The sequence below is a fragment of the Rhinoderma darwinii genome, chromosome 1, assembly GCF_050947455.1.
Source record: "Rhinoderma darwinii isolate aRhiDar2 chromosome 1, aRhiDar2.hap1, whole genome shotgun sequence".
NCBI classification, from domain to species: domain Eukaryota; kingdom Metazoa; phylum Chordata; class Amphibia; order Anura; family Rhinodermatidae; genus Rhinoderma; species Rhinoderma darwinii.
Window position 1 is genome coordinate 622,257,371 of NC_134687.1, and position 25,927 is coordinate 622,283,297.

Sequence of the window (25,927 nt, forward strand, 5' to 3'; positions counted from 1 at the left end):
TGAATGGTTGGGCACGGAACGTGTCTGGCCATTCAGCGGGTTTGCATGTAATTGTATCTGTGTCATAAAGACGCAGGTGAAATTAGTGCAGGGGGGGTGGCGGCGGCTGGTTTCAGTGGCGGCGCCACCGCCCCCTCAGAGAGGCAGCAAGCCGCCTGAGGCAAGATGCTCATCTCGCCTCATGGACGGTGTGGCCATGCCCCTTTAAATAGTTACTAAAGTCATGTTGGATGTACAACTGCCTGTATGATGTGGACTGTCAGGTGGCAGCGGTGGCTCCTTCAGCCTATTGTGCAGATGACATTGGAAACACGTGGATAATCGGCTCAGCAGTAAACACTTGTTACCCAGGTCTTCTTAGAAATAGATTTTCCCTGTTCTTGTACTTCACAAATGAGCTGTAATAAATCAATGCAATAATCACTTACAAATCGAAGCCCTGATCTGTCTCTGTGGGGTTCATGTGACGGGGTTAATGGACAGTTATTCACTCCAGATTCATAAATGAGAACTTTTTGTCTTCATTTTCCACCGTAGAAAACGTTATTGACCTATATTATTTTTCTATTTACAGACATGTGCATGGTGCCAGTTCCTCCATTGCAGCCACAGGTCGTAGTTGTGTCAAACGGTGAGGTAGCCATTTCCTGGAAGCAAGGTGCCACGGAAGGCAGCTCCCCGATTCAGTATTACTCAGTGGCATATAGAAGGTTGGTTAACAGGATCAATTAACAGCACAAATCTCTCTCCTATCCTGATAGTATGTTACAATGTATCAGTGTAGGTAAAATATATTACAATAACAAGCCCTCAGCTGTAAACAGGACTAGTTATGTACGGCTTTCAGCCTCGAAGTAAAATCAAAAGCATTTTTCCATTCACTAACAAGAAGCCGAGATCTTGATGAGGCTTGAAGCACCAGGTTTAGTAGAAAGTTGCAGCAGTTCAATACAGCAGAGTAGTAAAGTTAAAGAAAGTTAAAGAGAATAATGTCGCTGCAGGAAATTCTGGCCAAAAAACCACACCAAATTGTGGTGCAGTTTTTTGGCCGGAATGTCCGCTGTGGAAAAATGCACGTAAAAAAAAAAAGTTTCATACGTCCCCCTGCCGTCGTGCAGCCCGGCCTCCTCGGATGACGTTTCATCTCATGTGACCGCTGCTGCCTGTGATTGGCTGCAGTGGTCACATGGGGATGAAACGTCATCCCAGGAGGCCGGCATCTCCCGTTCTGTGCACATCCCTTGACTTCACAGGGGAGTGTTATAGGGGGGGGGGAGTTACTGAGTTTAAAAGGAAGGGGAATTCCTCTGTTCTTTGACGTAGTGTCATAGACTTACATAGAGATCTGGCTTCCGGTCCATACATAAGACGCTGTGTGAATAGGAAAATCAGTTTACAGGTCACGTGACTGAATAGTGGAGCCGAAAGGAGCCCATGGATTGAAAGACAGACGCTCGGTGAGACAATAAATATAATTTACATTCACATGATGCCCATTACAAACGGGCACAGCAATAAAAATTTTCATGGGAGTTCTTAAAACCCCTTCAGGACTGGGCCAATTTTGGCCTTGAGGACCAGGACAATTTTTTTTATATTTCCTCCTTGAATCTCAGCAGTCATAACTTTTTTATTTTGTGTTTGAAGCAGCTCTATGAGGCTTTTTTTATTTTGTTGCGGGACGAGTTGTACTTTGCGTAGGTACCATTTTCAGGTACATTTACATTAGTCTTTAATTTATATACATTTTTACACCGATCACTCTAAATTTGTGCAGGTTGTTACAAATTTTTTTTTTCTATTTGACATTACTTTTTTTTAATTAATTTAACTTTTTTTATCCAATTTTTTTATTTTTAATGTACTGGCATATTTCTATACCCTAACAACAGGAAATATGGTCAGACAGCCCTGGGGTCCTTCAATGGACTCTCGGCTGTCTGCCTATTCTAGGCATGGGACTGGGACAATTAAAGGGAGGTCCTCCCTTCAATGGGGAGCTAAAATCCGAAACAAATAGCAGATGTTGCGATCTTTGCGGTGGAAAAGCTGCAATTTTGGCGAAAAATATCAACATGGGATGAAATGTCATACTAGGAGGGACACATCGCCATGTCTATGGTTTTTTACGTGAAGTTTTCCGCAGCGGACATTCCGGCCGAAAACTCCCCCACAATTTGTTGCAGTTTTTAAGCTGGAATTCCCTGCAGCGACCAGTACGAATACGCTGTGTACTTTTACACAGCGTATACGCCCTGTGTGAACGTTCCCTTAGACGACAACCGGTTAAATACAAGTAGTACGTTGCAGGTAGAAGGGGCCCTTAGGCTGTTTTTGCACTGAGGCCCTCAGTTGTCTCAATTATAAAATGGTCACACCAATATCCCCCTCTAATATGTCTAAATGGCTGTCTCTTCCTGGGTACATAGCTGAAGATCTATGACCTAACAGTTGTCCTATGCAGTATATGATCGGAATGTAAAAACCTTAAAGACATAAATACAATCAAACGACATAAGAAAAAAAGTTCTGCGGTAAACTGGGCGACATGAAATATACTTCTGCCGATGAGTCAGATGATTCTTGTGTACTGATCTTTTGACACTGAGATGTATAAATCTCTGTCTCTCCCTGCAGCAACTCTCATGGGGCACATCCACATTTAGTGACTGCAAATGGATGTTGTACCGTACGCAAGTGTTTCACAAGTCGACTCTTTCAACACCGGTACGAAGTGTCCATTAGGTCTAGTCTACTGCTATCAACATCTTCTACTACCTAATAAGTTCATTTGAAAAGCAAAATTTGGTGTTTTTTGTTAATTTTGGGTCGCAACGTAGCTTGGAGCTCCTGGGCCCCAATATTAAATGTTTATTAGGGCCCTGCCAACCGACACTTGTAATGTAAACTTCTGCTGTTCTCTTATATGGACCTTCAGGCTCTCTTAGGTACCAGGGCCCAGGCGTGACTATCCCTCGCCACATACCCTAGATGTACGTTGCTTTGCAGGTACGGCGGTTGTTTAACCCGTGTGATGCCAGGATCAATAGCGATCGCATTATCAACAAGGGTAGGGGGCATTTTAAAGGGATGGGCCTAACAAAGACCCTCTGGGCTGTCCTGAGACAATCCCTGTTAGTGCATACCTGCATTTTACATGCACAAACCGTATACATAAGTCTTCCATTGCATGATAATAAAAATATACAACTTTAAAAGCGGAACTAAAAAAAACAATAATTAATAATAAAGTTTAATAAAGAATTTGGTTAAAAAAAAACATTGGTTAAATAAAATTCATAAAACAAAAAATACACATATTATATATCACTTTAATCGGTACAACCATATAATAAATGTAATATGTCATTTACAGTGTTTGGAGACAAAAATTATTATTTTTTTTTTTGTATTCCACTCCGAAAAAATATATGTACAAGAAAATGATGCAAAATTTTTTTTCGAAATAAGATTTTTTTTTCAACGTTCTGCTCAAAAAAAAAAAAAAAAAAAAAATTATATGCTTGATTTAATGTACCAAAAATTTTTTACATTTATGACTTTCCAAATTCAGTGAGACAAAAACAGAGAAAAAAGCTGGGTCCTGTAAGCCAAAAGTAGCTGGTTTCCTTAAGGGGTTAAGATCCTGAATAAAAATTATAACTATTACCTGGTTATAGCTACAGCAGAGATTATCACTTATCGCAACTCATAGTGAGGTGATGTCTATAGATTTACATAGGACTGCAGGCTGCTGCATTATCTTTGTGGAGTTTCAAATTCCACAAAATGCAAAGAGTTCAATGATAAATTCAGCTCTGCTACATCTGTTTATATTGATAAAATGACAATACACTGAACAAATGTGCAATGTACTAAAGAAAATATTTTTTAAAATTTATTTCACTTTTAGCTATTTTCCCCCTATTTTTTCAGTTTTTCTCTGCGCTACCTTTAAGTGGTCATGTCAGGTCTCCTTTGATTGCTTTTCTGTGGGCAGCATAGGAGATTCTGAACTCGGGGATATAAAGTTTTCTATTATATGATTATGATTCAGTATATTATGTAAAAAGCTGTTTGAATGCTTCCAGGAGTCATATAGTCCTGTTTCCTTACCCATTCATAGAGAAAGCCTGTGAGTCCTGCTTCCTCCACCTACTTGTAGAGAGAGCCTGTCAGTCCTGCTTCCTCCGCCTACTTGTAGAGAGAGCCTGTCAGTCCTGCTTCCCCCGCCTACTTGTAGAGAGAGCCTGTCAGTCCTGCTTCCTCCGCCTACTTGTAGAGAGAGCCTGTCAGTCCTGCTTCCCCCGCCTACTTGTAGAGAGAGCCTGTCAGACCTGCTTTCTCCGCCTACGTGTAGAGAGAGCCTGTCAGTCCTGCTTCCCCCGCCTACTTGTAGAGAGAGCCTGTCAGTCCTGCTTCCTCCGCCTACTTGTTGAGAGAGCCTGTCAGTCCTGCTTCCTCCGCCTACTTATAGAGAGAGCCTGTCAGTCCTGGTTCCTCCGCCTACTTGTAGAGAGAGCCTCTCAGTCCTGCTTCCTCCTCCTACTTGTAGAGAGAGCCTGTTAGTCCTGCTTCCTCCGCCTACTTGTAGAGAGAGCCTGTCAGTCCTGCTTCCTCCGCCTACTTGTAGAGAGAGCCTGTCAGTCCTGCTTCCTCCGCCTACTTGTAGAGAGAGCCTGTCAGTCCTGCTTCCTCCGCCTACTTGTAGAGAGAGCTTCTCAGTCCTGCTTCCTCCTCCTACTTGTAGAGAGAGCCTGTCAGTCCTGCGTCGTCCGCCTACTTGTAGAGAGAGCCTGTTAGTCCTGCTTCCTCCGCCTACTTGTAGAGAGTGCCTGTCAGTCCTGCTTCCCCCACCGACTCTATTGGAAAACCTGTGAGTTCAGCTTCCCCTACCGACTTGAAGAGAAAGCCTGTCAGTCATGCTTCCCCCGCCTACTTGTAGAGAGAGCTTGTCAGTCCTGCTTCCCCCGCCTACTTGTAGAGAGAGCCTGTCAGTCCTGCTTCTCCCGCCTACTTGTAGGGAGAGCCTGCCAGTCCTGCTTCTTCCACCTACTTGTAGAGAGAGCCTGTCAGTCCTGCTTCCCCCGCCTACTTGTAGAGAGAGCCTGTCAGTCCTGCTTCTCCCGCCTACTTGTAGAGAGAGCCTGTCAGTCCTGCTTCTCCCGCCTACTTGTAGGGAGAGCCTGCCAGTCCTGCTTCCCCCGCCTACTTGTAGAGAGAGCCTGTCAGTCCTGCTTCTCCCGCCTACTTGTAGGGAGAGCTTGCCAGTCCTGCTTCTTCCACCTACTTGTAGAGAGAGCCTGTCAGTCCTGCTTCCTCCTCCTACTTGTAGAGAGAGCCTGTCAGTCCTGCTTCCTCCGCCTACTTGTAGAGAGAGCCTGTCAGTCCTGCTTCCTCCGCCTACTTGTAGAGAGAGCCTGTCAGTCCTGCTTCCTCCGCCTACTTGTAGAGCGTGCCTGTCAGTCCTGCTTCCCTCACCGACTCTATTGGAAAACCTGTGAGTTCTGCTTCCCCACCCACTCATAGAAAGAGCCAGTGAGTCCTGCTTCCCCCACCGACTTGTAGAGAAAGCCTGTCAGTCCTGCTTTCTCTGTCTACTTGTAGAAAGAGCGTGTAAGTCCTGCTTCCCCCGCCGACTCTATTAGAAAGCTTGTGAGTTCTGCTTTCTCACCCATTCATAGAAAGAGCCTGTGAGTCCTTCTTCCCCCACCCACTTATAGAGAAAACTTGTAGGTACCGCTTTCTCTTTGAGTGGTTCGGGGAAGCAGGACTCACAGGTTTTCGCTATGTCCTGCCAGCAGTTTTTTTTTTTACAGTAAAATACTGAATTAGATCATGGAAAACATGAGCTCAGCCCCTCTCCCTCTGTCCATTGCTATCAGCAGGTAGGAGACCTGATAGAGCCGCTTTAAGACTTCCTTTGTGTTGGTGACTTTTCCTTACTTTCTCTTCTGTTTCGTTTTAGCCCGGATCTTGACGATGATTGGGTCGCTATTACAGAACAGGTGCAAATGGACTCTATGGTGCTTAAGGGTCTATCGCCAGAAACAAAGTATCAGTTTGCGGTAAAAGCAGTGAATTCTTTTGGAGACAGTCCGCTTAGTATTCCGAGTGACATCATCAGAACCTTCCGTAAGTATTACTTATGGTACTATTATCCTTTACACAGCACTGTACATTATACAGTGGAGGGGGAACATGTCCAATTAGCCTACCGTCTAATGCCGGCCATAAATATCAGATACCTGTCAGCCAAACACTCGATCATCCTACTCCTATCTTCCCCGATTCTCGCCTAAACATCATCCAGTTGAATGTGCATGTTTTATTCAGACTCCAATGCCAAAGGCTCATCTCCCATTTGCCCCCAAAATACCGGATCCCTATTTCTCCCATCATTTGGCCCCCAACCGTTTTCTGCCATTTATGGTACTATTGCCCCCTCATATGGGCTTATGTGGGTTTGTAGGACCTCTCATGCACGAAGTGCCAACCTTAAGACTGCATCATTGCAAGCTTGATGTATATGGAATGAGGGTTACAATGTATAGGGAATAAGGGGCTACAATATGTAAGGTGGCATATCCCAACTTTATTATCATGGGAGATCCCTGCTATTTCTACCTCCAAAAACCTTGGTGTTAGGGAAGGAAATACTTTCTAGAATTCTTGTGTAGCTCTAAAGTCTGGTTGAGATCGGTTAATTGCTTTGCCAAGCGTCTTTGAGCAGGTTGAATTCAGTTTGCCATCCCTATAAACTGGTATAGGGAATGAGGGGTAAACATTAGACATGGAGAAATGAATAAGCAGTTATAGCCTTGTCAAGTGGAAGCCTAGTCGAAACAGGTTTAGGCCAGGTAAAAAGAGGTGGTCATGGTGCGTGGAATTCCAAAGAAGTTAGACACCATAAAAGTCCTGGATATGAGAGTGAGGGGAGGTTGGAGGGGGGGGGGGGAGATCTGTGGTTGCATGTACAGATGTGTCCTTCCTTACTTTTCCTGATTTCTCAACATATCCTGAGTTGCGTGGCATGAGATGAGCAGCTTTGAAAAAAACCCACATGATTTTGCGATACTCTGTCACGAGATATCCATGCTATATGTCCATGCTATATGTGTCTATGTGTGGCCAACTAGTGGTTGTGATGTGAGTTTTGAGCCTGCCAAGGGATTTGTTAGCATGTTGCGATATTTTATTGAATCTATTTCATGAGTCCTTAACCAAATTCAATCAAAGGGAAGGATGCACACATCTGTAGGATAGGACCTTTAAGAGGACTCTGTCAATAGTTTATTAACTCCCTATCTCCTAACTAATCTATTAGGCGCTATGATGGCGATAACTACAGTGTGATTTTGTTGTTTTTTAAAAAAAACGTTTACTATTTACAAAATTATGAGCATTTTTCTAAATATGTTAATGTAATCTAATAGCCAAATGGGAGGTAACTCTTTCTTTTCACTCTGGGCAGTGTAATGTTCTTTGTATGACGCTATCCAATCGTCATACAGTTTCTCCCCCTTCCCTGCCCAGCAACATAGTGTGACCGTATAGTATACAGCTTCCATTCCCGACTATGTTTTCAACTGGTGATATCTCCGGTTGTGTCACAGCTAGAACTGCGACAACTGCGGTGTCATATGAAAGATTAGAATCTCCTCTTTCATATGCCACCAGAACTGTTCTAAGTGGTCCACAACCCGAGATATGGCTATTTAAAATGATCCCCCTTCCCTCCAGCCTCAGTCTCCCACACTGTGTTAAGCAGCTTCATGCTGATAGGACAGCGTCAAAGGCGGTGAGGTAGCTCCACCTCAGGAGAGTCGCTGTTACCTCCCACATCTCTAATAAAGGCTAATTTGCATATTTAGAGAAAAAGCTCATAACTTTTACAATAATAAACTTTTTGGGACACAATTTTAACTAGCATTATCAGTGTGACAGCGCCTATTAGATTAGCCAAGAGATTGGGCATTACTAAACCAGTGACAGATCCCCTTTAAGATGATAAATGTAGACCGAAGGCAAGTTATCAAGGGCTTTGTAGGTTGGCATTGTACTTTTTGGGTAATGGGCAACCAGTGGACTAACAGAGAGGAGTTGTGTTGGAGGAACGAGTAGAGCGGTGGACGAGTCAAGCAGCAGAGTTTAAGATACATTAAAGGGTTGCCTGTCTGTTCATTGGTAAGCCACAGAGGAGATTGTTGTGGTAATCTAAACAACATATGTGAGTTCATGGACTAGCATTTTTGGTAGTCCAGTGCACGAGGAAGTGGCATGAGGTTTGACTAAGGGTAATGAGGTACTAGGATGGAGAGGTAGGTCTTGAGGGATTGTTTAGTAGGGGAAGCAAGGTAACTAAGACAAGGGAGAGAATTCCAGAGTAAATGTACAGCTCTAGAGAAGTCTCTTCTTGGTCGATGGAAAAGTTAGAGGGGAAATATTCAGTAGAACTATAAAACTATTGATTGTTCTTACAAACTTTTTTTTAGAGAATTGTGTTCTAAAACAAGAATCACCTCTTGGCTACTTTCAGCTTTCATGTTCTTCAGGGTTTTGCTCGAGATGATTAAATCTCAGGTACGGGTAATATTGCACAGCCTTCAGAACAAATACAAATCCTTTTCCATGTTCTTCCTCCAGAGGGTTATGCTTAGATTTATATCTGGATCACTGGCCATTGCCATTGTCACCCTTTGCAATATTAATAGATGGAATTACACTGCGGAGAACAACAGGCAGGGACATAGGGGCTTTGAGATTGAATGGTCTTCTATGAACTCTTCACATTTACCCTGTAGATGATTGGAGTATTGGAATCTGTCCGTGACCTTAAGATTCATTGCATTGTTAGACCCTGAGTTTCGCCTCTACACCGATCATGTGATGCTGAGGAACATTTATTCTTCTTTTCCTATTTTCCCACAGATGATTTCCTTTACTGTTTTTGGCCTGACTGCAAATTGATTTAATTGTTGCACAAGCTGGAAAAGCTCAGGACTGGAGCTGCTGAATGCTTTCGCAACCTGTAATTGAGTCGGCCGCTCATAAAATATTTCAGCAAAAATTCTTCTATGAGTGATGTAGGGAATAACAAAGCTAAAAAGTGTCCATTCCCTTGTATGTTTTTTTTTTTAGGACAGATGTTAACATCAGCTTAGGATATACTACAGACCCATATTTATTTTTGTAAACTTTAAACACCGTTCAGCCATAACATTAACCACCGGTCTAATATTTTGTGGGTCTCCCTCATGCCGCCAAAACAGCTCTGACCCGTCGAGGCATTGACTCCACCAGATCTCCACAAGATATTAGCAGCAGATCCTTTAAGTCCTGTAAGTTGTGAGGTGCGGCCTCCATGGATCGGACTTGTTTTTTCAGCACATCCCACAGATGATCGATCGGATTGAGATTTGGGAAATTTGGAGACCAAGTCAACACGTGGGCACATTATCCTGCAGAAAAAGGGCACTGCCATTAGGGAATACCGCTGACATGAGGGGGGTACTTGCCTACAGCAATGTTTAGGTAGGTGGTATGTGTCACATCCACATAATAGTCAGAACACAAGTTTTCCCAGCAGAACATTGTCCAGATCATCACACTGCCTCCGCCGGCTTGTCTTCTTCCCATAATGCATCCTGGTGCCATCTCTTCCCGAGGTAAGCAACGCACACAATCATGCCCGTCCACATGATGTAAAAGACGACTTGATTCATAAGACCAGGCCAACTTCTTCCGTTGCTCTGTTCAGTTCTGAAGCTCACATGCCGATTGCAGACACTTTTGGGGTGGACAGGGGTCAGCATGGGCACTCTGACTAATCTGCCACTACGTGTATATGCAAGCTGCAAACCTCTGCGTGTTCTGACATATTTCTATCATAGTCAGCAGTAATTTTCATAGCAATTTTTTCTATAATGGCTCTTCTGAGGGATCAGACTAGTTCAGACTTGGGGGCCCATGACCCTGTCACCGGTTGTCCTCCCTTGGACTACTTTTGGTAGATACTAACCAGAAACAACCAGTAACGGGAGCTGTTAGTGGTGCAGACCCCAAGAGTTCACCAAATGTCAAATATAGTATCAAGAGGGTGAATGTATTTTAGTTAAAACTTTACGTTTTGCAACTATACTATTAAAAGTTGAGCCCAAACAAGGTGTAGTCAAAAAATACACACAAAGATATGCAATAAAGAGTGGGGGCAAGGACTACATATAGCCCCACTGTACTAAAAGGCGATTAGTATACACTTTCGCAACACCTTTACGAATTACTGTATAGTGTATAATGCATGACACATCAGTCGACTGCATGAAAAAATGGAACAATCTTACCGGTTCTGCAGGTGTCAAGCGCCACGGGTGAACGTTCACTTAGTTGTCCTGACTGTGGAGGGAGGAGGGACATCACTATTCCCTGTTATGCCCTGTTTATGGGCTATCCCCTAACTCCTGTCATTGCTAGGATAAAGAACCTCAACGCCCTTAAAAAGCCCTGAGTATCTAGCCCTAACCTTTCTCCCTCCCGACGTGTTTCTTCCGGGTGTATCTGCGTTCATCGGGGGATCCGGGGGAAAAATGAAGGGGTATTCAAAGTGGAGCACTGTGTCAGCCCCACACTCTCATTGGGCTGCTGTTTGCGTATGATAGGTACTAACCACTGCAAACCAAGGACACCCACAAGACCGGCCATTTTGGAAATGCTCTGACCCAGTCGTCTACACATCACAATTTGTCCCTTGTCACAGTCGCTCAGATCCTTACACTTGTCTATTTTTCCTGCTTCAACATCAACTTCAAGATCTGACTGATCACTTGCTGCCTGATATCCCCCCCCCCCTTATCAGATGCCATTGTAACCAGAACATAAAATGTTATTCACTTCACCTGTCAGTGGTTTCAATGCTATGGCTGAATAGTGTATGTGTTAAAATAGTCCAAAAACATTGTCCCTACCATAAAAATCGCCCATGCTCCAGCACTGATGATTCCCTGGTCCACCGCTGGTCTTTGTTTATTCTGCATTGATGACGTGTTGTTCTGACATGTGACTATGGCAGCCAATCACTGTCTCCAGCAGTGATGTCAGGGAAGTCAACATGTCGTCGATGTAGCGGAGAAAATAAAGACCAGCAGGACTAGTTGAGGAAAATGGTACAACATTTTTAAAGGTAAGATAAGATCCTCACCTCAGGCGGCATTCTGACAATATGGGTGCAGAATAATATCATCCACTATCTCCATTTTAAGGACAGGGGGCGCTATTTCACTAAGGCATCCAAAAGGCTAGAAGGTCAAACCTGCCACATTTTGCTGAAGACTTTTTTAAGGGTAAATGTAATGGCGAATACACTATATCTTGACAGATTTCACATAGTGACCAGCAGAATTATGCATGCAGCTCTGGAATGGATGATGAGACCAGTTGAACTCCATGAAAGTTACAGGAACGGTGTGTTTGGAGAGTTGACATATACTTCAATTAGCAGTCTGCTCTCACCCTCTCCTCCCTTTCTGGGCCGTTGTCATCCATTATGCAGGACACAATGGGGGTCTCAGGACCCCTGTGCTCTCCATAGATGGACCCTCACCTATCACACATTTATGATATATCCTACAGGTATGCCACAAACCTCAATAGCAGAATACTCATTTAAGTATTAGGAGTTGCATTGCTAGCTCCTAAAGTGAACGTGGGCTGTCATGTGGGTGTTCCTACTTCAGTGTTTCAGTTCTTTCATCCACGTACACACACCAGATGAACTTTATACAAATGATGGTTAGATCTATCTGTTACATCTAGACCACTACTAAAATGTTATCTGCAGAGAGCGCAAATAAATCCCAAAATGAGAATAAATAAGACGACGTTGTACAATTTCTCCTTTTACGAGAAGAAATAAAAAGAAGGTGGAGGCGTCCTTGCATTTCCAGATGTAATTCATTATTCCACAGGCTTCGCACAGACAATGTCCTATTTACACGCCTGAAAGTGGATTTACGAACGAGCGCGGCCTCTGATCAACTGCGAATGAAATCATACAAAAATTTACGTAGATTTGCTAAAGGCTGTGGTGGGTTCAACAAGGGGGAAGGGAAATGTTTATTAAAAATGAAGTCCCAGAAGACCCCGCTACTTACGAACTCCTTCCCCCTGAGACTGATATTCATTTCAAGAGAAATAGTAGAAGACATTACTGTGTTTGGGGACTGGTAAATCTCCCCCTCGAGACTTGTTATTCCAGAAACTGCAAAAGCAGAAAAAAAAAAGAAAAACTTCATTATTTCAAAACTTTTGTCTGTGAATTTAATCTGGATAGCGTCGCCTGTTCTACGACCCCAGTATCATCACAATCCAGTCCTATAGATTTAAGGGGTGTGTATACTTTTGCAACATTTGTTTTCTTGCTCTAATGCATCTTAAATAATGAATAAAGCAACTTTGCAAATAGTCATGAATAAAAATTGACTGCCGTTTTATGTATACAGCTCCTACGCTGACCTATGAGTCTCCCTGAGTAGTCTGATCCTGCAGTCCTGCTTCTTGTTAGCAAATATTAGGTATATCGGACGGAGTATGACTGCAGGATGTGTTACAATAGAGGGCTACTTTACGTGATTTTACTATGTTGCCGGGGGTGTTCCTGTCAGCAAAATGTTGACAGATTCTACTTAGCGACCAGCAGATTTCTGGACTGGTGGAATAGAGTCTACCGAACAGTCCGTATTACAGATGTAACACCATGATGGTTCTTCTGGACCCGTGATCCTACTACACCATAGATCCATTCAATTGTATCTGTGTCCTCCCCCTCTGCCAGTACCCCATGGGGCCTCTTTAGGGTCTACCAACACCCCGATATACTGATGAAAGTAATTCCAGCAGTAACATTAGAATTTCTTATAATTAATTCCCTAATATAATAAAGTGACGATAAGTTAGAACTTCACTTTAACCCCCTTCCCGCCGCAACCATTTTGTGTGTTTTTTAATTTTCCCCACCTTCCAAGAGCCATAAACTTTTCTTAATTTTTTTTTTAATGATGGAGCCGTATGAGCGCTTGATTTTTGCGGGACGAGTTGTATTTTTTAATAGCACCATATAATGTGCCGATAAACATTAAAAAAAAATGTGTGGGGTCGAATGGAGAATAATAGCAATTTCGCCATAGTTTTTTGTTTTTACGGCGTTTACCTGGCCGTAAAAATTATATGTTAACTTTTATCTGCGGGTCAATACGATTACAACGACACCACATTTATATCGTTTTCTTGTTATGTTTTACTACTTGTTTTACATTTTACTAAATGTATCTATTTGTTGAAAAAAAAAATTGTCGCCATATTCCCAGAGACCCAGAACTTTTTTTTATTTTTTCGTCGATGGAACGGTGTGAGGGCTTGATTTTCATGGGATGAGCTTTTTCCTTCGTACATACGGTATAACTTTTTGATCACTTTTTATTGTATCTTTTTCGGGGGGACGGGGGTGGATGAGGTGACCAAAAAACTGCATTCAATAAATGTCATATTTTAATATAATAATTCCGACTTTTACGGACGCGGCGATACAAATTACGTTTTTTTTTTTTTATGGTTTACATTAGCGTATTACAAAATAGGAAAAGGTGTTTTTTTTTACTTTTGTATATGGTTCAAATATTTTATTACATTTATTTTTAAATTATTATTTGTTTAGTTCCACTGAGGGACTTGAACATGCGATTGCAATATATTGTATTTTTAATAGAAGCCCAACGTCCATTAGGCCCCCAACTGTTATGACAACCCATCAGCACCCTGCGACTGCGTCGTGGTATTGCCGATGGGATGATCCCCACCACGACGCGGTCGTGGGTGCGCCCGTTCTTTCTAACGGTTTAGATGACCTCAGAATCTCAGTGGTTAAACAACCGGGATCAGAGTTATTAGCCGTTAGAGCGAGTTGTCAACTGTAATATACAGATGACACTCTCTGTGTTTAGAGCGGGCACAGCTCCTGAGCGCGCTCCATACTTTCGCTTTAGACTTCCGCCGTTCATACATGTCAGGAAGGGATTAAAGGGCTTGTCCAGGATTAGTAAAACATGCCAAAAACAGCGCCATACCTGTTCACAGGTTGTGTGTGGTATTGCAGCTCAGCTTCATTCACTTGCATTCACATACCAGATACAACCTGTGGGCAGGTGTGGCGCTGTTTTTGGACGAAAGCCATGTTTTTTTTAATCCCAGACAATCCCTTTAAGACCGAGGCTCCAGGGTGACACTGGATAGTCTGTGGGTCGCATGAGATTTCTGCAACTTTTTCCCTCATAAGGACACATTGAGATCGCTGGAGAGTCGCGGTAATGCCATGATTTTACCGCAACCTCAAGGACCCACGGAGCCCTTGCCAAAATTCTTTTGATATAGTCCATTGCATTATTTTTTTCAATAATCCAGTGGAATTGTAGCTTTCAATACCAAGTGATTAACATTGAACGGCGTATTTTGTGTCTGTAAAATGACAGCGATAACCGTAACGCGTTCCATTACAACGACCGCAATAGTTTTCATTATATCTTGATTTTTACGTTTCATTTTGATTTTCCTCTTTTGTCATTCACTTCTGTGTAATCACCGATGTTCTCCAATAAACTCTGTCATTCTGTAAACAGCAGTCACCCGCAGGAGACGTCTTGCACGCCATTAACGGCGCGTTCTGTCTTTCAATCCTTCACAACTATATGAAAAGGCAGAACGAGTGAATACGAGGTTATAATAAGCATGAAATAAATATAATGGGGGTGGGCATGATGTCCGCATCGATCCCCCTTTGGAAGCAATCGTTATGTCCTTGCCAAGCACAATGCCTATTATAGATGGTGTAATTGAATTCACTTCCCATGCTCATTGTATTGATTGAAAAAAAATAAAAATAAATCTGAAATGTTTCTCTATGCTGATGTATCTCTTGCTGCGCCTGAGCCAAATGTAAAAAGAGTTTGCACTAAACTAAAAAAGATTTGCGTTTTTGAAAAATTGGTGCCCAATGGTGTGAAGCCATCCTTTTCCAGCTCAAGGGAGCTAATAGAAGTCAATTGGATAAAATCCCCCTTGCAAGGGCTTGTGGCGTATGTACCCTAAAAGCAGACCGCACAAATGTTATGGGGCCCGACCTGCAGTGAGAGGGAGCACGCTACTTCCTGTTGAACGCTACTTCCTGTTGAGCACGCTAGCATTTGCCTGCAGTGGCCACTAGCGGGAGCTCACTGCACAGAGCAGGTCCCATTGCGTTCAATAGTAGCTGTGAAAGGCCGAGTATCGGCAAGCACCGCAGGATTAGTCACAATCATGAAACAGTAGGCCCAGGTGTTGCAAATAAATAGTCCTTTACTGACCGGTGGTATATACAGTTGTCCACAAGGGGTATAAAAGCTTTGCAGCAGAGATGCACAGTCTTTCAGCATGTTTTCACACATATAAAATGGCAAAAGGCAATTTCCAGTATTGGGGCACTGAGGAATCACTCACCCCTCTTGGTTTTCGAAGAGCTTTAAACTTTACTTTACTTTTAGTCCACGTCTTTTCTCTTTGGCCTTTGACACTTCTTATCTTTAGGCCTTTGGCCTTTTAAGCAAATCCCTATCGTAGGGGAGGCCTTTGGTAACTTTTACCTGCCGACTATTCTAGAGGGGAAGGTGCTCAGGACAGAGAGTAGGCTCAGGCGGACCTGGCGCAAGCTTACCATCCCACAGCACCTTGCTCCTGGTGCAACAACTCTCACATTATGTGGGGAGGCTCCTCTTCTTCCCCGCCGATGGCTTCTTTCCCCTGGTGCCCGCAGGCACCAAAAGCATTCCAGCTGCTTTTATAGCTAATGGGTCACTCAGTGACCCATTAGGCGGGAACAAGCGCCTTTTTATCAATTAAGCATTGCCCCCAGCATGAGGCACGCTGTAGGCGTCCTTACCATTGCAGGTAATGCTACTCAGAGATGGCATCGTGCTGTTCTTCCTATCCTACCGTTGGCTGAATAGTAGTAATGATCTTTTCTAACTTGAGGATCTGCTAAAACATGTGGCCACAGGTCCTTTGCACATAATGACACATTACCACATTATGTAATAATGCAGCCTGGCCACTAAGTGGCAGAATAGCAATAGAAACAAAGCAATATCACAGCATTTATCATGAATAAAGAGTGTTTTGCACTGAAATAAGGACAACATTACAGCAGCATACACTATAGTCCCTCTCTCCAATATCTGGACCTAGAAGAAAAAACTGTTGAAAATGCACATCATACATTTAAAGCAACAGAAGCACTTTCACTGAGGAGGGGCTGTTCCACACCTAACCGCATCGGGCCGTTTCACCCTACGCCTACATCAGAAAGGGTAAGCCATCATTGCCAGAAAAGTAGTAATGATCTTTTCTAAATTGAGGACCTGATAAAACCTGTAACCACAGGTCCTTTGCACATAATCACACACTACCACATTATATAATAACACAGTCTAGCCACTAGGTGGCAGCATAGCCACCAAACCAAGGACTGAACAGTAGTAATGATCTTTTCTAATTTGAGGACCTGCTAAAACATGTGACCATAGGTCCTTCGCACATAATGACACATTACCACATTATGTAATAACACAGCCTAGCCACTAAGTGGCAGAATAGCAATAGAAACAAAGCAATATCACAGCATTTATCATAAATAAAGAGCCTTTTACACTGAAATAAGGAGAACATTACAGTAGCGTTAACTATAGTCCTTTTACAATATCTGGACCTAGAAGAAAAAACTGTTAATCATGCATAAAATCATACATTTAAAGCAACAGTAGCACTTTCTCGGAGGAGGGGCTGATCCACAACTTGCAGCTGTATAACTCCATATCAGTGAGCTCCCCCTTTGTACGTTTTAACAGATGGATGAGGTGAATAAAGGACTGTCATAGCGGCATGATGCATCAGTTTTGCTATTCCGTTATAGCGTAGTATACCGTATAATTCATTGGAACAGGATGCAGAGTGATTTTCAATTTCTTATAGAGAAGTCTTAAGTGTTTCCTCTTTCATTGCAGGGAGCGACGAGCTGGGATCTGGAGGATATGTTGACGGATACATTACAGAACCTAAAACAACTGACGATGATGGATACAGCATTGATGACTCTGATTACGATATCTATATAGATGAGGTAAGTCTATGGTATATTTTTATTAACTTTGTAAATCTTATATTATTACTATGTGACCAGTTGGAAAGTTAGCCTATCCTTACTTAGTGAGTCCTCTTAAAGGGTATGTCCACCTTTAACAGCAAGGTTTCTTGGCAGCAGAAGGGGTTCATCCTGTGCAGCACGTTGACGCAGAGGCATAACTTGAAGCTTCTAAGCCCCAATGCGAAATTTGCATGTGCCATTTGTGCGCCTTTAGGCCCCTCAGGCACCATCAACCAGGTGCGACTACTACCTTCGCCCCATACAGTTCTGTGCCAACTATAATGGTTACGAGTAGTGGTTATCAGAATAAGAAATTCAATATATATTAGAGCAAGGAAACTCAGACCCGGCTGAATAGAATATGAAAAGATTTCTTATAAGGGTATGTTCACACGGCCTATTTACGGACGTAATTCGGGCGTTTTAACCCCCGCTTTACGTCCGAAATTACGGCTTGAAAGCGTTGACAAACATCTGCCCATTGAAAGCAATGGGCTGACGTTTGTCTGTTCACACGAGGTGTATATTTACGCGTCGCTGTCAAAAGACGGCGCGTAAATAGACGCCCGCGCCAAAGAAGCGTCATGTCACTTCTTCAGACGTAAATGGAGCCGTTTTCCATGGACTACATGGAAAACCAGCTCCAGTTACGTCCGTAATGGACGCGGCGTTCAAGCGCCTGCACATGCCGTTACGGCTGAAATGACGGGGCTGTTTTCTCCTGGAAACAGCCCCGTAATTTCAGCCGTTACGGACGCTGCCGTGTGAACATACCCTAAGGGTATGTTCACACGGCCTATTTTCTGACGTTTTTTGGGCCGTAAACGAAAATTTTGAAGCAGAATGTCTCCAAACATCTGCCCATTGATTGCAATGGGAAAACGGCGTTCTGTTCCGACGGGCCATTTTTTTATGCGACCGTTTTGAAAAACGGCCGCGGTAAAAAACGGCTGCGAAAAAGAAGTGCATGTCACTTCTTCAGATGTTTTTGGAGCCGTTTTTCATAGACTCTATAGAAAAACAGTTTAAAAAACGGCCGTAAAAAACGCAGTGAAAATCGCATGTGGCTTAAAAAAACTTCTGAAAATCAGGAGCTGTTTTCCCTTGAAAACAACTCCGTATTTAGAGTTGTTTTTTATTTTGTGTGTGCATATATTCTTAATTTGGAGCTTCTTTTGAGGTGTTTTTTGAGGCGTTTTTCATAGTGTTCAATGGAAAATCAGCTCCAAAAAATGCCTCAAGAAGTGACATGCTACTTATTTTTACGGAGCGTCTTTTTATGCTCCGTTTTTTTAAAACAGCGGAGTAAAAAGACGCCCCGTATGAACTAAATGATGTTTTTCTCATTGATTTCAATGGGCAGATGTTTGTAGGCGTTTAGATTCCATTTTTTTCAGGCGTTTTTCGAGGCGTAAACGCGCCGAAATACGCCTGAAACCACTGTGTGTGAACATACCCTTAACCTTTACTGAGGACATCTAAGAGGCAAATGTGTATTCAAGCAAAGTCTTGAACGAATGTGCCGTATAAGTTGACATATAAAAGCATTAGCTCCCATAGAGGGTAAAGAGGTATGATAGGAAGATTGCAAAAATGCAATGACAAGATGAATGTGTAGTGTCAAATTAGTGGTGGTGGTACAGGGTTACACATAGAGAATTAACTTCTTGAATTTACCAAATTTGAAATATCTTGTTGCCCCGCCCATTGATATAGGACACGCCCAAAACGAAGGCATTTGAATTAAATAGTGCATATGACCCACCTTTATCACACCCTATCATTAATACCAAATCCAGACCCCATACATTAATATAGGCTCCCTAGGCAAATACAGACAGGCCCGTTACCCAAATACAGACCAAAGACTAGACCCCTTACACAAATACAGATCCCAGACCAGACCCCCTAAACAAATACAGACCCCCTAAACAAATACAGACCCCGAGAACATACTCCCTACACAATTTCAGACCCGAGACCAGACCCACTACATTAATAAAGAGACCAGACCCCCTAAAATAAATACAGACCCCCTAAACAAATTCAGACCCCAGACCAGACCTTCTGCCCAAATACAGATCCTTGGTTGGACCCCCTAAAAGGCAGACCCCCTGAACAAATAGAAACTAGACCGCCTAAACAAATACAGATCACAGACCAGACCCTCTAAATACAGACCGCCTAAGTACATACACCAGACCTGCTAAATGAATACTGATCCCCTAAATACAGACCTCCTAAAGTAATCCAGACCTCAGACCAGAGTTGTAGAAACTCATCTGTCCCCGTTCCTGCAGTACTCTCCACTACTTGACGCTGCTGCTGACAACATCCTGACATCAGCGCCGGCGTCTGCAGCGGTGCCCGGAAGTGAAGAGGGCTGCAGGAATAGGGAGAGGTGAATTAATTTCAAGAGGACATGGGAACTGCAATATTTTGTGTAGTCTCCTGGACATTACAGAAGATTTGTCAAGTATGCTTAATAGTTGCTGCTCTAGAAATCATGATGTCTCCACAATCGTTCTTGTTTCTATACCGTTCCCCTTGTTTTGAATGCATCATTTCTTATCTTTTCCTATTGCCTGAGTAACAGAGATTTAAAACAAGACTGCGCAGTCGGGAGAAGTAGTCTACTATATAGCAGACAGAACTTAATGTGACTATTTTATCTATCATGTAGCTACATGTAATGAGATGGTGGTCACCCAGACATGAAGTCATGATATATCTAGGCAACTAACAGACTTGCAGATAACACTATGGGACTGGAAGAAGAGAAATAACATTAGATTATGTAGAGATATGTAATACTAATTGAAACAAGTGGAGTTTTACCTTCACGTAAAAGATTGTAGATCTCTACACATAAAACAATATATCTATCTGATTGTTTTATTAGGGAATTTTAAGGTAATTAGTGGGGGTTCACCCTAATTACCACAGTTGAGAGTTACCAAATAGAGTAGCTCTTGCTCCATCGGTAGCTTCAGGTAGGAGTCCACTGCTTTGCCGCATTGTCTGTATTGAGTAATAGAAGGCCTTTGGGCTCATCAGCTGCTTGACCATTGTCTAATCTCTTGAGCTGGCCATACACATAAATTGTTGGCCGAAGACACTCATTTGGCTGACGACTATCTCTCCTGACCATCCCATAAACATGCACGCTCGTCTTGGTCAAGTTTCTTGGTTTTGGTGGATAAAATTCAGGGCCATAGCTCACAGCAGGTAGGTCTTAGATCTTGTTGGCCTTATATCTTGGCGCCTAAATTTTGTTATACTCCTGATGATAATGACACTAATAGATATAAGTGTTTGAGCAGGAGCACAAGAAATAAGGCCCAATAATAGGGAGTCAACAACTTCAGTGGTTCCTGACTTTTGACTCACCTTGCACTGTATATTGCTTAAGATTATGTTATTGTCTCCACAGGTCAAACCACATTCTCGTATCAAAGGAAGCAACAAGAAGTTTGTGATAGAAACTAAGATGACGCCAGGGACCTACACAAAGATAATCCCTTTAAGACCAACCAATATAGCTACCTCTGTTACTTCTCCATCTATGGTAAAACCAACAAGAAGCCCTCCAACCACTGCCACCACGGCCACCACCACCACCACTTCAGCTAGAGCCACCACAAGGCCTGCTAGGAAAAAATTGATGGTTTCTCCTCCAAGATTGTTTGATATGACGTGCGAGGAAACAGCCTGTCCAGCTGATAGTTTCTGCCTTAATGATTATGACCGTGGGGGCTCACAATGCCACTGTAACCTCGCCAGAGGAGGAGAGACATGTGATCATGGTATGTACCTCTTAAAACACCTCCAAGATATTAACATGATGAGAAGAGGAGAGTAAGCCGGACTCCTCTGGCAGCTGCTAATCCAACAAATGTTCGGGTACGTTGAAATCCAGCATACTCGATCCTCCTTTCAGGGGAGAATCAAGAGATCGGGGGGTTCATCCAACATTTATCTAATGAGTATGGCCTCGTAACTTGTATGGGGTCATCCCGTCAGTCGTCATCCAAAGAAGGATGGGGCAAATTGGATTTATTCCCACAGGAGATAAGCCGCTGCCAGAGGGGTCAGGTAGCAAGTTGTCTCTCTTCCTGTTTAAATAAATATACACATTCAGCCACGGGTGATGGCTATCGGCCAAACGAGAGGTCTAATGTGTTTGGCCACCTTTATGGCATTATGTTAGGATAAATCATCAATATCATATCAGTGAGGGCCTAAATACCAGCAACCCCCCCAATCAGCTGATTAAAGGGAGCGCCGCGCTCACTGGAGCGCCGCGGCCTCTTTATTGCTTACCAGACACAGCTCTGTATATTCGGCAGTGAGTGTTCCTGGTACTGCAGCTCAGTCACATTCAAGTGAATGGGATTGAGCTGCAGTACCAGGCGCAGCAACTGCCAAATTTACGGAGATGTGCCTGGTAAACAATGAAAAGGCTGGTGCACTGTGTCCTCTTCAATCGGTTGATGAGTAGAAGTGTCGGGAGTCGGACCCCACCCATAGGATATTGATGACCTATTCTAAGAATTGGTCATCCATATCCAAGTCCCGGAAAACCCCTTTAAGAGTGTGCGACCCATGCAGTTGCATCGGGTACATAAGCTGCTCCTGCTGAGGGGGTGGCTTGGATCTTAAAGGGGTCATCCACTTTCTGAAAACTGATGACCTATCCACCATGGCAACCTATCGGCGGCCCGCTTACAATTGCAGGTCACTGATGGGTGTCAGAGGTAGCCCTCTTCCACTGTCAACCACTTAGATGCCGCGGTTGCTATTGACCTCGGCATCTAGGGGGTTAAACAATCACGATTGGAGGAAACTTTGATTGCGATCATTAGAGCAGGAGCCTGGCTGTCATAAGACAGCCAAGCACCCGCTCCAGCCCGCATGGGACACCCATGCAGGACTTAGACTAGGCCTCTGTGAAAAGGTGTATTGGTGGTCACTAACGGGTTAAAGAGGTTCTCTGCTTCAGACAATCCCTACTCATTAGAAAGATCTCCTGACAATAAGCTGATCACAAAGCGTCCTCCTGCTGGAACCCCCAGCAATCTGCTGTAATCTGTGAGAAAACCTGGTAGTAAGTATTCAATTTCCCTGCAGTGCCACCACAGGAGAAATAAAGTATTACACAGTGTCCATTCATATCAATGTGTTGTCTGTGTAATACTGGACAGGACAGTTCCTCCAGAGGAGGGAGACGCTCTTTATAACCGCTCTCCACTCTGACCAAGAGATGAGGATCCTGAACAGAGGACCCCCCTCTATTAACTGATAATTCCCTAATAGGGTGTATAACAATGGGTTTTCTAAACTGGACAATATTTCTAACACATACTGTATAAATTTAAATTATTCTGGAGGTTCCCAGCACTAGTAATCATGGGGGACAGAGATTTATCTGGACTTCTTATAATTTATCACCAAAGAAAAACACTACAGTCAGCCTGAAATGGTTGATAACAGGGAGCAATTTATTGAATTTAGCTGCGCAGTGTATATATATAGTAGACTAAAAGGGGTGATATGGGATTATAAAAAACGGTCAGATTTTTTCCTGAAACATCGCCATCCATGAGCTGTGTTTGGTATTGCAGCTCAGCCACATATACTTGAATTAGTTAGTTTGAGATCAGTGGATATGAGAACTCATGCACACTGTGCTTATTATGAAATAAATGCGGGTGTAATGGCGGGTAATCGTGGCGGGCACGTTTTACATATGAAGCATGCTGATGACCTTCCCCGTAGTATCTTCTGCAGATCCTAATCAATGATGAACTGTATTGTGTTATATAATAGAGATTGACTGTGCAGCCATCACTATCACTGGCCTCTATTCTCCATCATTTATAATCTATATACTATATATACTTCTAAGTGGTGGTTAAGACCTAACTCAGCCGCACAGGTACGACTATTTCATCGAGGGACAAAGTATGGGGCCTGGCATGGGCCTCTACCTTGCTGTGCCCCACAGAGTGAAATCCACTATACCGCGTGATTCCCATTATAATTTTCACCAGTTTTCTGGCATAAATTATAATAATTTTGTGGGCTACTTTGTTCACACCCCTTTTGAGAAGCCACGCCCCATTTTGTAAACCTGGCGAGAGTGGCGTAAAAAGGCCAAAAGTTGCACGTTTTTTGGCCTTTTCGCAAATTTTTTATGTTAACAAACTGGTGTAGAAATGTTCATAAGTTCCCCCCTATGTCTTTACGGGGGATTTGGAGCTCTGTCTCAGAAAAACAAAGCCCTGACCCAGATGTTTACAATTTTTAAAAAAAATCGTATTTAAGAGCGGACATTCGCTCCAAGGTTAAAAAATATTAACATCAGTTCCCCTAGTAGGTTGAAGTTTAACCAGTGGGAAAAAAAAGGTACAAATTTATAACAAGATGTTCTTTTTCAGATATTAACGTTCAATATCCCCAGTTTTATGGTCACTCCTATATGACATTTGAACCACTGAAAAATTCTTACCAGACCTTCCAAATCAGTCTGGAATTTAAGGTAAGCCTCTATAAAGTCATGCCGTTAGTTCAGGTTAGCAGGCAAGGCCGGGATTGGAGGGATTTTGCGAAATTTAAGTGTTTTTTGTTTCTTTTTAACTTACTTTGGGTTAACAAGTATCAGCTTTTTCCTTGTAATGGACAAGGTGTATTTACACATGTATTTTTTGCTGCAAATTTCCAGCAAAAAAAAAAAATACTCCAGAGCTGCATTCATAATGCTGTCGTCATTAGAAACAGTCAGCAGGCTTGTTGTCAGAAACTATATTTCAAGGGACTGTTAGGAGATGATCAGGCAAAACTCTAAGCAAACATTCAACAAGCAAGGAATTCTGGAAGATTTCAGCTCTGAAGCCTGCAGAATCATTACTATAGACCGGCTTGCTCTTACAAATGTTTTGGAGTTACAGATTTTTTTAAGTTTGTGTTAATTTTAATTCCTGTGATTATGATTAAGGATTAGTTGTCATTTTATTTTGTTAAGTGGGATTATTTGTGGGTTTACGGGGCAGAACCTCATGTGTCCATATTGGTCTTCAGGCTGAAGGTGACGATGGCTTGCTTCTCTACTGTGGTGAAAACGATTATGGCCGGGGGGATTTTATGTCATTGGCCATTATTCGCAGGAGCGTGCAGTTCAGGTAAGCCCCCTAGAGAAGACATTTTGCATCTGATTGGAATTGTTCATTAAAGTTATTGTCCGGCTTTGAACATCACATCTTTTTTTTATTATCTAATATTCTGCGCTAATCAATTTCTTAATATATCTTTATGGGAATTGGAGCTAATTTTTTTTGTATACAGAGCTCCAAATCCCGTGCTTTGACAGAGTTAAATGACAAAAATCTGTCTGCTAGTAGTCACCATTAGGGGGAGCTTAGGAGCCTACTACATACTGTGTTATTATTGAGTGCAATGTATAAATGTATACAGTAAGCTCCCTTTCTTTTACAATTAACCCTTATTTTCTCCAGGTATAACTGCGGTACTGGGTCTGCAGTCATCACAAGTGAAAGTAAAATCAAACCAGGTACTTGGCACATTTTGAGTCTCTACAGAGAAGGTCTAAATGGATGGCTCAAGCTCGATAATGGTGCTGCTGTGTCTGGGAGATCACCGGTAAGAGATATCTAAAGCAAAGTCTGTAGGAGGGCCCCTAATTCTCAAACAAGAGGCCATGTAAACCAATAATAGTGTGGTACTGTGCCAAAATAATACCACTAAAGCGTCTCAAATTAACAGTGCCCTGTAGATCCAAATAATACCGCCATACAGTGCCCAAATTACAGTGCTAAGCAGAGCATATGAATCTTCTCCACAGGGTGTGAGGAGGGTGGTCGAGGCCTAGGGGAAATTGCTAGAGTGCAGCCTAACTTCTAAAAGTGCAGGAAATTATACCTGGAGATGTGTGACATAAAGGAGGGATCATGGGAACACTACAGCAAGCTTTTCACAGCCTGAATCCCACTTTCTACTCAAATGCACAGCAAATGATAGATAGATAGAGAGATAGAGAGATAGATAGATATGAGATAGATAGATATGAGATAGATAGATATGAGATAGATATGATAGATAGATAGATAGATAGATAGATAGATAGATAGATATCCCTGGCCACACGGGGTTTCCGATCCTTCAGGGAGCTACAGTGGCGCTAGTAGATAACAGAGCAGGTAGATACCTCCTTACCCTGCTATAATATTCAGTAGTACTTACCTAGTAGTAGGACGCAGATACTATTGAATGTGGCGTAGCTACCGCTGTAGCAGCAGCTGCAAGTGACGTCGCCGGCCATGGGGGGCCCATTCCGACGGGCTGCACGGGCGCCTTCATGCTCGGTGTCGCCACTAAGGCTGCTACAGCGGTAGTGACGCCACTGAGAGAAGAAGCGCCTGGGCGGAAAGGCAGCTGCAGAGTCACCGGGCCCGGGCGCTTTTGAAACAAGTAGTGGAAGGGAGCTAGCGCAGCGCCCCTTCCACCTGCTGGAGTGATGCGCCCTGTGCCATTAGCCACAAAACTAAGGCCGGCCCTGGGCACAGGGTTGTTGGCAATGCCCTCTTGCCCCCTCTTATAATATTCTGCTATAGTAATATTGTCTCACATCGTATCATAGGACATAAATTGTGCTTCCCTCCACCAGGGTCAGTACAGTAAGATCACCTT

General features: G+C 43.0%; 1 protein-coding gene across 1 annotated transcript in view; it reads left to right on the top strand.

Annotated features, from left to right (window-relative positions):
• The window catches only part of LOC142691891 (pikachurin-like), a 121,949-nt gene extending 97,054 nt beyond the window's left edge, over positions 1-24,895 (top strand). Inside the window, exons 6-12 of the mRNA XM_075847597.1 lie at positions 575-710; positions 5,969-6,135; positions 17,082-17,197; positions 20,655-21,027; positions 23,662-23,762; positions 24,302-24,402; positions 24,736-24,895. Of these exons, the coding sequence (XP_075703712.1) occupies positions 575-710; positions 5,969-6,135; positions 17,082-17,197; positions 20,655-21,027; positions 23,662-23,762; positions 24,302-24,402; positions 24,736-24,895 (1,154 nt within the window). The remainder of the gene's footprint in view (positions 1-574; positions 711-5,968; positions 6,136-17,081; positions 17,198-20,654; positions 21,028-23,661; positions 23,763-24,301; positions 24,403-24,735) is intronic.
• Positions 24,896-25,927: the final 1,032 nt, after the last annotated feature.